Source organism: Hippocampus comes, unplaced genomic scaffold (assembly GCF_001891065.2).
Source record: "Hippocampus comes isolate QL1 unplaced genomic scaffold, H_comes_QL1_v1.1 scaffold132, whole genome shotgun sequence".
NCBI classification, from domain to species: domain Eukaryota; kingdom Metazoa; phylum Chordata; class Actinopteri; order Syngnathiformes; family Syngnathidae; genus Hippocampus; species Hippocampus comes.
The window spans coordinates 3,418,809-3,433,867 of record NW_017805467.1 but is presented as its reverse complement, the minus strand read 5'-3'; the positions used below and the strand labels follow the sequence as shown (position 1 = coordinate 3,433,867).

At 40.7% G+C, this 15,059-nt stretch overlaps 1 protein-coding gene across 1 annotated transcript in view; it reads right to left on the bottom strand.

Annotated features, from left to right (window-relative positions):
- Positions 1-15,059, bottom strand: part of nek7 (NIMA-related kinase 7) — a 72,017-nt gene that overhangs the window by 23,033 nt on the left and 33,925 nt on the right. Inside the window, exons 3-5 of the mRNA XM_019875335.1 lie at positions 12,048-12,188; positions 10,730-10,792; positions 6,077-6,187 (exon numbers count right to left, since the gene is read on the bottom strand). Coding sequence (XP_019730894.1) covers positions 6,077-6,187; positions 10,730-10,792; positions 12,048-12,188 — 315 coding nt within the window. The remainder of the gene's footprint in view (positions 1-6,076; positions 6,188-10,729; positions 10,793-12,047; positions 12,189-15,059) is intronic.

The following is a 15,059-nucleotide window of genomic DNA, read 5'->3' as shown; positions in this document are numbered from 1 at the left end:
ATATATGTAAACACACACACAGTATGTCTTAACATCTTCAGCATTTGAAAAAATATATACATAACTCAAATTATTTAAGAGTCATGGGATGTTCTGCTCAATATATTTAAAGTATGTAGCTCAAGTATTTTTTCAGTTTATTTTTAAAGGGATGGAAATTAAAAACAATGAATTTCTTGATCAAAAAACAATTGGAAGAAAATCACCTATTGAAATAATCATTAGTTGCAGCCCGATTCTCATGAATGTGGCAGCAAACTCCTTGCTGACGGAATGCGTGCGTGCATGCGTGTACGCACGCGCATGCCTGCATGCTTCCTTCAGGCTGCCATGTTCACTCTCATACAACTCATCCTCGCCTCTCCTAATTTTATGTGTTGAACGGTATGGATGTGAAACTGCTGAATATGACTCCAAACGGCTTGTCGAGCTGTGCTGATACAACGCCGCAGCGTCATTTATGCATAGAAGTCCAGGCTCCATATATGCAAACCACTAATTTGCCTGACTGGCAGGCATAATAAAAACATGAGCTTCAGCTAAGTTCAAAATGAAAAACAAGGGGAACCACAGGAGGGTAATTGAGACTACTTTTGAGCTACCACATTCTTCTCTTCCACCTCATTTCAACATAAACATGAACAGCTAGCAGACAAACTTGGGTCATCGACATGGTATGTCAGAAAAGTTACAGGACTAATAATCACAAAAGACATTTTCAAATCCAAATTACACATTTTTCCTACTCAAAGTAATCCTGCTTGAGTGTGACACATTCTCCTAGATACTGTTACACTAGCGTTTTCTGCCACACCTTTATGGTTTCTTCCGGGATCCTATGCAGCTCCGTTGACCTGGCGATCTTCAAAACGGGTCCCGTTGGTGACCTCCTTGAGCTCGCGAGATGTGTGGGAAAATCACATGAAGCCAGGTCGGGTGAGAAGGGAAGGTGCTCAAGCACGTTGGTATTCTTTGTCAGGAACAGTCGGATGCTCAAGGGGAGTGAGCAGGCGTCTTGGTGAAACAGCCACAAGTTGTACTGCCACAAGTTCAGCATCTTCTCACGTTCTGAATGACGGAAATATTGCGGAATGTCTTTGCAGGCGTGCTGGTTCATCGTCTGGCCCACATTGACAGGGGAAAACTTTTACTTTGTAGTTTGGGTTTGAAATATATCTTTGGTGACACAAGTCCAGGAACTTCTCTGACATATTTCGTAGATGTTCGGTATTTCGTAAGTAAACTATTATTACCCGTGTGCTAATTGGCTATAATTTACAAAATGATTGAGGTGGGTTGACTGTATCCGTGATGGAATTGAATCGACAGCAAGAGGTAGTTGTTCGTTAAGAGACACTTCTGAGAATAGAGATTTCTGGCGATTTCTCTTGTCATTACGGCAGGAAATAAAACAAAACCAATCAATATCTGATGTGACCACCATTTGCCTTACACAGTGCAACACATCTCCTCATACAATTTGGCGATCAGGCTGTTGATTGTGGTCTTGGCCATAGCGATTTGGGGAAAAGATTGAATTGTGATTTTTCTGGCAAACTGTTTTTCTAATCACTTCCCGATTTTCTTTAAATCAAGCATGTACAGTAACATTTACAAAGAGGACAGAAAACTACATCGCATCATCAAAACCTTAAAAGGTATTACTCTAATAATGCACCGACACAAAAAGGGCTGAGTGAGGAAGGCAGCTCTTTTTCAAGGGTTTTCATAGAGCTCAATAAAACAAAACCTACTGCTTACCACCATACATGTGTTGATTATCGATTAGCTGTTGATTAATCTAATAATTTTGACAGCTCGAGGTGCAAAATGCTTTTAACCAGTTCAGAGGTTTGTCTCCTGTCACAAGTAGCATGCCGCTTCAGGTTGCTGTGTCTGGGATCAGGGATTTCCATCCCAAAGCAATAAATCGGTCAGCCCCATTGTCGCCTGTGAAGGTTTGTACACACTTATTCAATGGCTAAGCAAAGTTGTTGAATATCGGCAGAACATCTCAAACATGATTCATGGGTGACGTGTCTGGGGAGTATGCCGGCCAGCTTCCAGGAACTGATTAGAGATAAGATCTGAATTACTAGGTATGCTACACATGATGCTGCTGAATTCGGTTAGAAGAAAGGTTTGAAGCCTGACCTCCAAACATTTAAATGGGGACTCTACACTAAAGGTCGCAAGTGTGACTTGGCAAGCGTGAAATGGTGCAACTTAATGTTCATAAGACAAAAATAAACAAAACAAAAAAACACTGCATATAAGTATTATCAACTAGCATGTTTAAATGTAAATATAACCGTATGAGTGTATACACGGCAGTTTTTCACATTGAAGTCTGTGCACATTTAAAACATGTGTAACTTTATTGCCCATGATCATCATTGTATTCTTCCCAACATCCTTTCTCCATTTAAGACAGATGTCCACACATCCTATTTAGATTAAAGACGATTATAAGGGGTCCTATAATATTTGGTTTTTGGTTACATTGCCGAATGTATGATTCAGTTTGACTCACTGTCCAGGTAGCCAAAAACCCAGTCTCGCAAAACCACAGACCTCCTACCTCCAATCCTTCAGTTATACAAGGCCATATGTCTGGGATGTTATTTCCAAGTCAACATTCCATTACACTCAACAGGGAGGCAATATGATGACGAATTTATCCTTGGAGATGATTTATATGCGTTTCATACAAAGTACTCCAGTATATGACATTGTACCAAACTATGTACAAATTAATATCTCATTCATTCAGTCATCAGTCATTCAGAATCTAGTATTCTTTTATTGTGTAAAAGGGTGTCCTATTGGGTGAAGAGATGCTAGGTTAAAGCCCCCCACCCAAAAAAAGCAATTTGACAGAAAACTTTTATGCTTGAAATGACTGGGGTCAACTAGCCCAATTGTTGCAGTACAGAGGCGCACACTGATTCTTTTAAAATAAAAATATAGGCATTAAAAGAGGTCATGGGTGACGGTATCAGAAAGAATCAATGTATAATAAAGTATCCATGTATACGTGCACATTATGCAATAGAAGAAATGAAACTGACAACTTCTCTGATGAAATACGCAACAGTACAACTTTAATGGAGTGAATAAATAATAAATGTAAATAAACAACACTCAAATGGTGATGAAAATGGTGCAGAAGAAGATTTCACGATAGTAAGACAGTAAGACACTTCTCGTGTCTTACTGTCGTGTCCTGAAAATTTGTCGTAGAGATTATAGAAAGAAGCACAAGCGTTCATCAGTATTTACTTTTTGGTGATTCACCATTAACTACACAAGCTAGCTAGCACTAACAAGTAGTTTTCCACCGGAAGATTGTTGAGATAGTTAGGTGATCTCTTCTGCCGTGTTAACCAACGTTATGCATCTGTGACACGGGAGCTAATGTTAAGAGTATGTCAACAGAGCTCAATTCTAACTTAAATATACAGTACCAGATACTGAATTCATCACTTCCCTAATTCAGTCAGGCTACTAGCATTTGCTATTCCAACTTCCCTTCCGATTCGGAAACATGCTTCTTTTCAGTTTCGGAATACTTTGATCAGATGAGCCAGTGGCTTGTAGATGTCACAAAACGATCAAGTAGCAGTATTCCAATATCTTCCCAGGGAAAAAAAAAAAAGAAAAGAAAGAAAAGATGTGCGGTTGTGTTTTTAGCAAATGCACAGCTCCCATCAGGCCCACGCGTATGTTCACAGTTCACTTTCTGCTATACAAGGCTCGAAATATTTGTTAATATTTTTGAATAAATTTTTGATCAATGACTATTTGAGGAGCAAATTCCTTGCAATTTGTTGCAAGTTAATCCCAGACACCTCAAGCAAAGGTTTTATTAAATAATAAAAATACAACTGTATAACAGGGCGGGTGAATGTATTCGAGTATCATATTGAAAATTGTAAAGACAGGTAGTGTATTTAGGTAAATTCTATTTTTATTTTATACAGCTCACTTTATAACAAAGAACCAATTGATTTCCTTTGTTATATAATAATTTTTTTGTCAAGATAATGTTTCAGTGTGGCACTTTCAAACTTGACCAGAAACAGTTAAAAAGGTAAACTATAATAAATCTTGATGAATGATTATCATTAATTTCAGTTGTGTTTCAGTGTTGAGATGAGTCACTTGTTTGATAATAATCCTTAAGGAGCTTAAGGACAATCTAGTTGAAGAAAAAGGAGACTTTTCTCAAATTTGCACTTACTACATGCTCCATTATGTTGATCAGCAGTGTGACACGCACTGATTCCTGGAAACATCACATGACTTATCAAGATGGAATTCATTCATCTGTTCAGCACAGTAGTCACTTGGCTTGATAAAAACAAGTTACAAATTGTTTGAAACAAGTTCTCCCATTCCATACAAGCAGTACTGGGACGCTGCCTTTTTTGAGTGTGTACACGATGGCATCATGACGCATTTATGTCAAGACAGAGATACGCAGACCGGAAGCAGCCTGACTTGACTATGACTTATGTCGCAAGCTGGCTGACAACCGCGCTCCCCGCCGAGTCCCACACAGAGGGAGCGAAGGGAAAACAAGCCCTCAGTAACGGCGGCCACTTTGATTACTTTTTAAAATTATGTATACTGTATTTTCCGGACTATAAATCGCTCGTGAGTATAAATCTCACCAGCCATAAAATGCATAATAAAGAAGAAAAAAACATAAGTCGCACTGGAATATACGTCGCATTTGGGGGGGGGGGGATTTTATTTGATAAAATCCAACAACAGATATGTCATCTTGAAAGGCAAATAAGACTAAAAATAGAGAACAACAGACTGAATAAGTGTACGATATCCTAACGTTAGATGACGCATAAACAACAAAGTGAGAATGTGCCTGGTATGTTCACGTAACATATTAAGAGTTATTCAGATAACTATAGCATAAAGAACATGCTAACACGTTTACCAAACCCTCAGTGTCACTCCAAATCACTAAACCCAATGAAATCTTCATCCTGTGTGTCACTTTTAAAGAACCCCCCGAACTCCGGAGGGAGAAGATGCGCCGCTTCCTCTTCTACGCCGCTTACGTCAGAGGCATCGTCAGTTGTTTTTATCAGTTACCGCCAATGTGAAAAGTGTCAACACAGGTCTCAAGCACCCTCTTGCGGTTTAGTGTGAAAATTACGTGAAATGAAAAATGTGTTAATCATTTCACACAGAAGTTGCTCCAGAGTATAAGTCCCACCCCCACAGTGTGTGTGTGTGTGTGTGTGTGTATACAGTATATAAATTGGTTTCAAAACGGCAAATTTCTCAGAAAGTTGAGTGATTTTCATGCCTGCAATTTGGCACGTCCATGATTGCCAAATCAATGTCATCTCATCCACAAGCCAAGTTAGCGAAAGAGTACAGTCATGTTTTCTTGTCAACCAGTGCACAGAAACTGAGATCTGAGCTACACGTTAGCGCAATTGCAACAGTGCTGTCTACCATACACTGAGGTCAATTCCTTTATCTTTGCTGTGTACTGATTTCAGACAAATATGAGATAATAGATCAGGATGTCAGCTTTTGTTTCGGGGTGTTTACAGTACATCTGATACCCTTAGAAAATAGCAAATTGTGTTTTAATCAACCCATTTCTTTGGCAAGTAAACTATTTTAAAATCTGACTGACGTGTGGCCTCACTCCATATTCAGCTTCATTCACTTGAATCCGATGAATACTTTGGCTCACTTAAAAATATAGTGGTTCGCTACAAATAAGGATTGTTCTCAGTTTTGTTTTGAAATCCAAACGTAAATTCCAGTAAATAAAGTTGAAATGGTGATCTTTTGTCTTGTATTCCTCTTTTGATGTAAACTCCAAATGTGTTCAGTCTACAAGAAACACCACCAACAAAAAAATCGCCCCAACTTCTAATACTGTTGGGAGGGGAGTTTATGGTCCAATAAGTAACGATCTCTACATGATCATTTATGTTATGTAGTATCCTCGTGTGGATGATATTCAAGACCATTCTGTATTCATGCAAACTGTTCTTTAATTTTGGGACTGCTGCTGGGGGTAGTCACTTACCTTGATCATACGTGAGAGGTCTCCGGCATCAGCTAGCTCCAGTACTATGTTTAGCTCATTGTCCTCAATAAAAGATGCATGATACTTTATCACATTTGGATGGTTCAGTTGCTGTGGGAGAGAGAGAAGCAACACAACAGAGAAATATAAGTCAAACATCTTGTTCATATATTCAAACATAATATTCATTCATACCTGACCTGAAGTGACTGAGGTAACAAGCACAAGATGAGCAATAGATGAATTGTACTTGTTTGGCATTAAGTCTCACAACTTTTTCCATTCGTCATAGCAGCGCATGACCATTTTGCATTCATTAGCATTTGCCTGCATTCAAATTCACAGGTTTTGAGTTGGTCGTGCAGCCTCAAAATTTCGAATTTTGATTCTATAGGGAGTAAATTCCGAATGGCCCCCAATGGACAACCATCCAACAAGCACACAGTACAACCAACTTCTTTGCATCCATAGGTACTGGCATTGTTGGATCAAGCTCAAAAGTTTTTGTTCTCACTGGAAGTCACTCTCTCCCGTTCCCACGCCCATCATCAACTGGCATCTGAGACGGAACTTCACATAAGCTTTCCCTATCCACCAGTCTTCTCCTCACACTCCTCATTTGGCTTTTGAAAATAATCTGGGCACAACCGCTTCGTTTTTGGAAAATGGTATCCCAAGGGGTGCAGCTATGTTGCGTTCTGGCTGCAAGATGTTTTGTTCTGTCCCCCATAGAGCTTCAAACCCACCCGAAGAGGCTTAAAGAGAGCGTTGTCTGCCTGATATTTATTGCTTGCTTCCAGAATTGTGTACTATTTGTTGTTTTGGTGCTCCACCATGGAAAAGTACTGTGTAGTTCAATTACATTTTTTTTTTTTGTTGTCACTGTGGTTTTTGTCCGTACTACCTTGTGCAAAGTGCTATTGACAACGTCCGAATTCATGTTGTTGAATTGATTGTTGAACATGTTTCAAGAGTGCTAAAAATGGCAAGAAAATTTTGTTTTTTTGTACAAATATACCGGCAAATGCATACTAACCAATTAATAAGGCGTTGGGCTGGACCTCAACGACCCCTTGAATTGTAATTCTTTAGATCACCAAGACATTTCGATGCCTTCTACTTTGCAGGAGCAATTCGCAGAAGGACCTTTTTTGTTCCAGAGCTCCAGTGCAAAAAACAAGGTCCATAAAGGCCTGTTTGTAAAGGTTTGGTATGATGCAACTTGATTTGCCTGCACGCAGTCCTGAGGTATAAAGGCTACATACAGTATTTGTAATCCATATTTTACACATGTGGACCTAACGAAACGGTTTTGTTCTCTAGTGTGACAAAGCTGGGTGACTTGTCACAACAACCCCTCTAAATGCGATGACAACAACTCGTGCGAGACACACACACGCGAACACACACACACACACACACACACACACACACACACACACACACACACACACACACGTGCCTGACAGGCTGACAGTCAGAAAAACAAGCGAGGCTTATCTCAGGCACTCAGGCTGCGATTCCTTCCTGCTGCTTGGTCAATAAGGCAAGAACAACATTTCTCGTTGTAAACAAAGTGTATCCATCCAGTTCAAGAAGAGGGAGGACGGAGAGAGCGAAGGTGCCATGAGGGCGATGAAAGACACCATTAATTTAAAGCATTAATAGTGTCAAACATGGAAAATAGAACTAAATTGAGAGAGCAGGGAAGGGGGGAAGTGAACAAAGTTAAAGATATTAGTGAGAAGGAAATGATACGAATAGAGCGCTAGAGACGAGGTTCCGTGTGGCATGGTATTGCGGCATTGTGGGGTGAGGGAGGATATGCGGGTGGAGGGGGGGGATACAAGTAGACAGCAGTGTGACACACGTCCTCCACGTGGCTTCGCTTTCTACGCTGTGATTAAAGAAATGTTCATGCTCTGAATGACGCAGAGATGGGGAAGGAGGGCTCTGGACAGTACACTGCACACCCCCCCCCCCACTCATCTCTGCATCCCTCCCTGATCCTCCTCACGTGTCCTCCCTTGTATCTTCCCCATGTCTCCATCTTTCCCTGGCCCTCCCTTGTCGTCTCGCTTGCCAGATGTATATTTGGCTCAGCGTGTCAGTTCTACATGTCTTCACACTGTAGCACAGCCAGAAAACGATGACAAGCCCACCCAACCCATTCCTCTGCCATAAGTGTAACCTCAGGCAAAAGATACAGAGGACAGTGGGGATATACACATGCAGATGTTGATGCTAATGACGGATGGAATCCCAGTCTAAGGAAATACGGCATAGAGCTTTACACGATTATGTCATTAATTACACACACGGCCTGTGACCCACCAGCGTATGTAATTACTTAATGGTGTAAAACCGTGCGTGCTATATAATGTGTGAGCTAATGACATGGCTAAAAGAAGAAACTGTTATCTAGGGAGGCCATCTGACAATATAAAATTACCTAACGAGGACTTACGTTTTGAACCGATGGCAGAGCTTGGTTATGTAGATGGAGCAAATGTTTTACAGTACAGTGGATCAGGGTTAGGGATTGAGCCGGCCCGCGAGTAGCGAAAATTGGCATATAATTGAAATGCATTGATGGGAGGTATGAATATATTTATGTATTTTTTTTTATAACGAGAAAAAATTCTTCCAAAAATGCTGATTAACATTAAATAAGTGTTTACCGTGTAAATGTGTGTTAAGTTTCAAAAATAAGTTCAAAACAACCCAAAAATATGTAAAAACAAAAAATAGATATTAAGAAAAAAAAAGGACAAAAATCTGCAAATATACAAATCCACAGGTGCCAAACCGTGAGTATCAGGGGACCCATTGTACTTGAATGGGATAATTTTTGAAACAGAACCTGCAGCTGCAGTTTTAGACCTTTTAGACAATTGAATAAAAATGTAAACAAAGTGGAAATGTAGGTTAATGTTTGATATTGCAAAAGCTTAATACGTCATGGGTATTTGCCTCGTCAGTGAACACATGCTGCCTAATCACATTTGCACGCACACACACACACACACACACACACACACACACACACACACACACACACACACGCACACACACAGATAATTAGCATCTTTAATTGTTGACATCATTATTCCTCAGAACATAATGTAGACTTGATAGTAATTGACAAAGAGGAGCATGCAGATGTGGAACTGCATGCATGATGAAACTTGAGGCATGTCAGAGAGCTGGATACTCAGTGTGGACAAAAGAGTGAGTGAGTGAGAAGTGGGACTCTCCATTTGAAACTGGTAAGCCACAACAGGACAATGCAGATGAATAAGCAGATGCAAATACGGACAGACAAACAAACAAATAGGCAGAGCAATGAAAGGCAGTGACTAAGAGTAATGTGTATGCGTCCGTGTGTGTGTGTCCAGGCATGCGTGCATGGAACCACACACAAGTATGTGTGTCATTCCAGTCGGTCCATGCCACTGTGTCTCTCATTATTCTGATTTGGCTGCGTCTCCTGTTGGCTTGTCTAGAAGGGGGATAAGGCAAAATGGCTGTCTCTCTCACACTCAGCCTTTTATTACAAGGCGTGCAGTCAAGGGCCAGGCAGCACTTCCGTGTTCACTTGAATGAGCTCAGAGAGAGGAAAAAAAAAAAACAAAAAGCTCAAGGCTGAAGGTGATCCACCATGAGGAAATGAAGGGGGGGTCTGTGTGAGACATATGAATTGGTGAGAGGACAAAAATGGAGGAAAATGGTACATGTGACAGACAGCCAACAGAGGAGACAGAGAGAAGGAAATTAGCACGATATAAAGAAAATGAGGAACGTAGTCACCTGTCAAAGACTGACAGTGAACCCTGCCATAACCACTTGTAGGAGGTCAGAGATACAGACTGAGGTTAACCCTGATGTCTTGTGGCATTAAGTCACAGAAGGGCTGCTCAGTTTACATATCTCTACAATGCGGTGTCTGCATCCGCGTATCCTTGTCTTTGATCGACCCCTGGAGCTACACTGGAGTGTTTAGAGTGGCACAAACTAATTGAATTAGTTTCCTTCGTCTTCTGAACGTATATGTGAGAAAGCATACAAGCATAAACAGCCTGCAGTGATCATACATGGAAGACGAGCACAGATGTGAAGGCAAACATAATCTGGAAACATACGTTACGAATGAAGATGAAAAAAAGGTTTTTTGTTTTTTTTTTTTTGTACAAGTTACAAGCAAAACAATCTGGCAGACACTCAATGAGACTTTGATGAATATCACTTCATTTGGGGGTGGGGGGTGAAAAGACAGCTAAAGTAAAAGAAACATGTTGGTAACATGGACGTCCCATTTGAAGCAATAAAAAAATTAATCCGAGTAGCCATCGATGATGAGTCTCCAAGCCTGGAGTCATCTCCTGTAGATACACTGGCATGCTCACTCAAACACTTCAGAGATTGCAAGTACTTTTCAGTCAGGCCCAAACATTCACTCTTTCCTTTGTGCTATATATTTGTACACCCATACAAAGAAGCAAACTACAAATGTACGCACGAGCACTTCACACATACATCCAAGATGCATTGTGCAGCTGAATTGTTTTATTGTGGTGCAAGGACTCTGCTGAGCCACCTAAAAAGAAAGATTCCTGCAAAACACACGATCTCGCCTCTTCTAGGGTTGCTTACCTTAAGGAGATCTATCTCTTTGATGCAATCCTGCCGAGCTTTGGCATCCATCAAGTCAAATATCTATTAGGGTATCAAAAAAGGGAGTGGGGGGGATAGAGAGTGGACACAGATGCACATTATGGCACGTTCAACAATTACAAGGTAAGGAGAGTTCTGCAGAAAGTAGCGAAAAGAAAAAACAAACACGGGGAAACATAGTTGCTGTTGTACGAGAGGTGGCATTTCATTGACTATAGTGTTTAACACCTGAAAGACTCATATGGACTGGATCAACATGCAATGTGTTAGTGAGTGAATGTATAAAAGTTGAACCTGGACATACATAACCTCTAATTGAACACTTCAACTTCTATGTTCAACAGTAATGTCATAACGTCAATCTACATGTATATTGTTTTTTAGAGGCAGATATTTAGATGGATTTTTGTCCCTCATATTTTTAAGAATTTGCAAACCTATGTTTTAGTGTTACAACTCTCAAAATAATTTCTATCAATCAATAAAAGCTGACATATCAAGAAGAATGATGGGAGTGAGATTTCTTTGCGAGTTAAAATCAACATTCCAGACTGTCACGAATGTCATAATTCCTCATCAAACCTCTCGGCTTCCATCCATCAGTCCAGAGGTTGGAATGCCAAATGTTATATATCCAATGAGATTTTCCAATTTATTCTCCAAACTAAAAAAAAAAAATAAAATAAATACAACTTTTTGGTGGCCTTAAGACTTTGTTAAGTCCTGGATATAAACAAATATTTCAGTAGTGTGTAAAAACTGTAAACAAAAAAAAAAAAAGAATTCGTGTTCAATTCGTCTAAAGTATTTAAAAATGTTCAGAACGTTTTTTTTTTTTAATTGAAAGCATTCAGATTCATATTTTTATATTGTTTTGTTGAACTTGTACAAAATAATGAAGTTGTTTAACTGTCAGCTATTATTTCATTGATGTTTTAAGTTTTTACCATGTTATTGTTCCGTATTTTTGTCTTCTTTTAAAGTTGTACAAAATAACTAACCTGTTTTGTCAACCACTGCGTATTGCAAACAAAGTTGTTTCACGAAAATATTTTGCAAATATCTTCAGTCGCTGGAAATCTTTACATCATACGAAACTATGCTATTCCAATTGCGGCGACTACAAATCAGCAAACATGATCTGTACCACCCCCCCAAAAAAAGGGTGCGACCAAATCTGTGCTGGTGCGAGCAAATGAATTAGTTAATCATTGGAACCAACTGAATTAGTTGGTCGCACAGGTGCTACCAATACAAAAGTTAGTGTAGAGACTTGCAAGTGGTAATGGATTCTTACCTGGACTTTCTTCAGGGCCACAGATGTGTTGTCTAGCAGATACCTTGCCCGGTAAACCTCACTGAATTGTCCCCGGCCTATTTTCTTCTCAATCTGGAAGTTAGCAAGCGAATTGTGGCCCATGTCTGGCTGCAAAGGTTTCTGGGAAAACAAAACACACATATGAATGACTCTTCACATACAGCCAAGTGAAGTGAGATTCCAGATAAATTGGAAGGGGGAAAAAAACAGACATTACTTGACACTTTTTGAGTTCAATGCTAGATGATACCAGAGGAAAAGACAGGGTATGACTGACCCACTGATTATTTCACTGGCATAAGGCTGGTGAAGAGTGACACATTTGTGCACACATATTAGGCTGAGTCAATATAAAGACAGGAAAAATCCCTAACACCCTATTGTGGTATTTACTATACGACCAATCCTTTCAAATAGTCCACTTATTGTAAGTGCATTGTAATTCTATAAATCATGTTTGAAACCAATCTGGTTCATGGTTCATGTTTTAATAATGAACAATTATTGAAAAATAGTGACTAGATCGGTTGGAAAAAGTCCGTAAATATAGCCACAATGTCACAAAGTCAGCAACACATCGTTGTGGGTGAGCACACACATCAAAATAAAAATATTTTAGGTTTCATTACAGACCAGGAGCACTGGCCAGAAGCAGTGAGTGGACAGGTCGGATGTGGGCTGTAGTCTGTACTTTAACCAGGTCAGCGGCGAATGTGAAGATGTTTAGTTGGGTCTATCTATTGCTTGACTGCCTTTGTGTCTGGTGTTGTAGGAAACAATTAATCTTGCAAAATAAAACACTATTTTTCAAAACACATATATAATGGGTTTTTTTTAAATATACAGTGGACATTAATTAGACCGCGAGCCAAGAGAATGTTTATGTCACAGTTGCCCTGTGTTAACAGCATTGGTAATTACAAACACTTGGTAGACAAGCGAGGCAAAAATATTTGAACACCATTGGTACATTTACTGTATTTTTCAGAACATCAGATTATTAGGCGCAATGTCAATGAACAAGTCTATTTCCATACATAAGGCACACCGGATGACGTCATTATTTCAGGACGACATCATGAAACGGGTGCGGCAGCACACGGAAAGAGGTGGGGTTTTAGTGAGCCAGGCATCTTTCTTCTGGGTGAGAGCCCCCAAAAAAAAAAAAAAAAAAAAAAAAAAAACATATTTCATAAGGAATTAGATCGTCATTGTGCCAAACGTAATGTATCATTGCTGTCCTGTGGAAAACATACATCCATTTTTGTCTTTTTTAAAAATGTTTATATTAATGTGATGTCCAAAAGGCGTAAATTATAGTTTTATTTCTGGTTCACGCGGGCCATTACATATCTCTAGTCATGGCTATCAGCTTTCATGGCAGTCAAAAAACTCGGTTTGAAGTAAAGGGAAAAGCATTTTATCATTTCCATTAACTGATGGCAAAAGGAAGAAGCCTGTACGTGTCAGGTGATGGGTCGAATGAGCCCCTCTGAAGTGTGTTTGCTATTTCTGTGTGACTCTGCCTCCATATGTCTGCAAGTCACTCTGACAGCTACCATACAGGCCACCACAATAGATTATTCAACATTATGACACCTCTATGGCAGCTCCAGCACAGTGCCTCACTGACAAACATGACCAGAAATTGTGACGTTACATGTTGAACTATGTTGATGGGGGGTTGCGATCTGGAAAAAAAATGGAAATAGTGTAATATTTGCAGGGAGGTGACCGCATGAAATGTATGTACTGTGCTGTCTGCTGTACAGATTGAGGTGTTGTAAAAACGATGGGGAGAGAGAGAGAGAGAGAGAGAGAGAGAGAGAGAGAAAGAGAGCGAGAGAGAGAGAAGAGGACAAGAGGGCATAGCTTTCATTCGCTGCGTGGTAGCTTGACAAATGTTAGCATGAGCCTCTAAAGCGCTGTGACAACCGCCTGCTGAGAGCACAGTCTTGCTAATGTGTCCTGGCATGCCAGCCCAGTAATCACACATTTACATATGCAATGACCTACATTTGCATGTCAGATCGCACACTGTCCGGCATGATTAACAGTGGGCACCTCCCCGTGTGGAGTCGCCTTGGGTGGCAGCAGAGGCCGTGCGAGGGCGGAGGAGAGGGCTGGAGGGAGGGCGTCTTTTTTGGCAGCCGAGGGGCCAGGCTGCCAGGCAGGATTATGTCAGACAGCAGCCCCGGCATTAGACACTTCATTAGAGCTAATCTGTTTAGCAGTGGGCAGTGTATGTAAACTTCACAGGCCATTTGCGGCACCTCTTCGCCCCCTGGCCTGGCCTTCAAAGGGCAGCCAAGCCGCAGCTGACTGACAGGCCGTCTCATCTGCCGCACATGGGTGTCACACAATCAAGGGCTCCCAGATGAAATGCGGGCCTGACAGACACACACTCACACATAAGGAGATGTCACAGAGGAATGACCCCGAATGACGCTGGGGTGACTGAAGAGAGCAGGGTGAGCAGGGGTCAGAATGAAGGTAAAGCATTGCACGAACGAAATTTCCATTTATGGATTGAAAAAAGTCACTCAAGTGCGAATAAAAACCTAAGAGACGACACAGAAATGATGACCAAAGCCTCTTTCCCAAAATTTACAGTTGTGCCATTTGGTCTGCACTAATGTGATACTGACTTGTGATGGGGACAAGGTACTTGGGAAGGATATTCAGTGGCAGCTGTGCAAGGCATTATGGGTAGTAGTATTTTTGAGGGACAGTATGTCATGGGTAAAAACGTGACATATAACTGCCATGAGCATCTCGGAGGAAGAGGGAGGGAGGAATGGTGGGTCAGAAAGAGCGAGAGAGAGAGAGAGAGAGAGAGAGAGAGAGAGAGAGAGAGAGAGAGAGAGAGAGAGAGACGAAGAACGGGACCGACTGTGAGAAACCGCAGATCTCACACCCACTCACAAGGAAATACACACTCAAGCAAACACTCAAACACACACACACACACACACACACACACACACACAC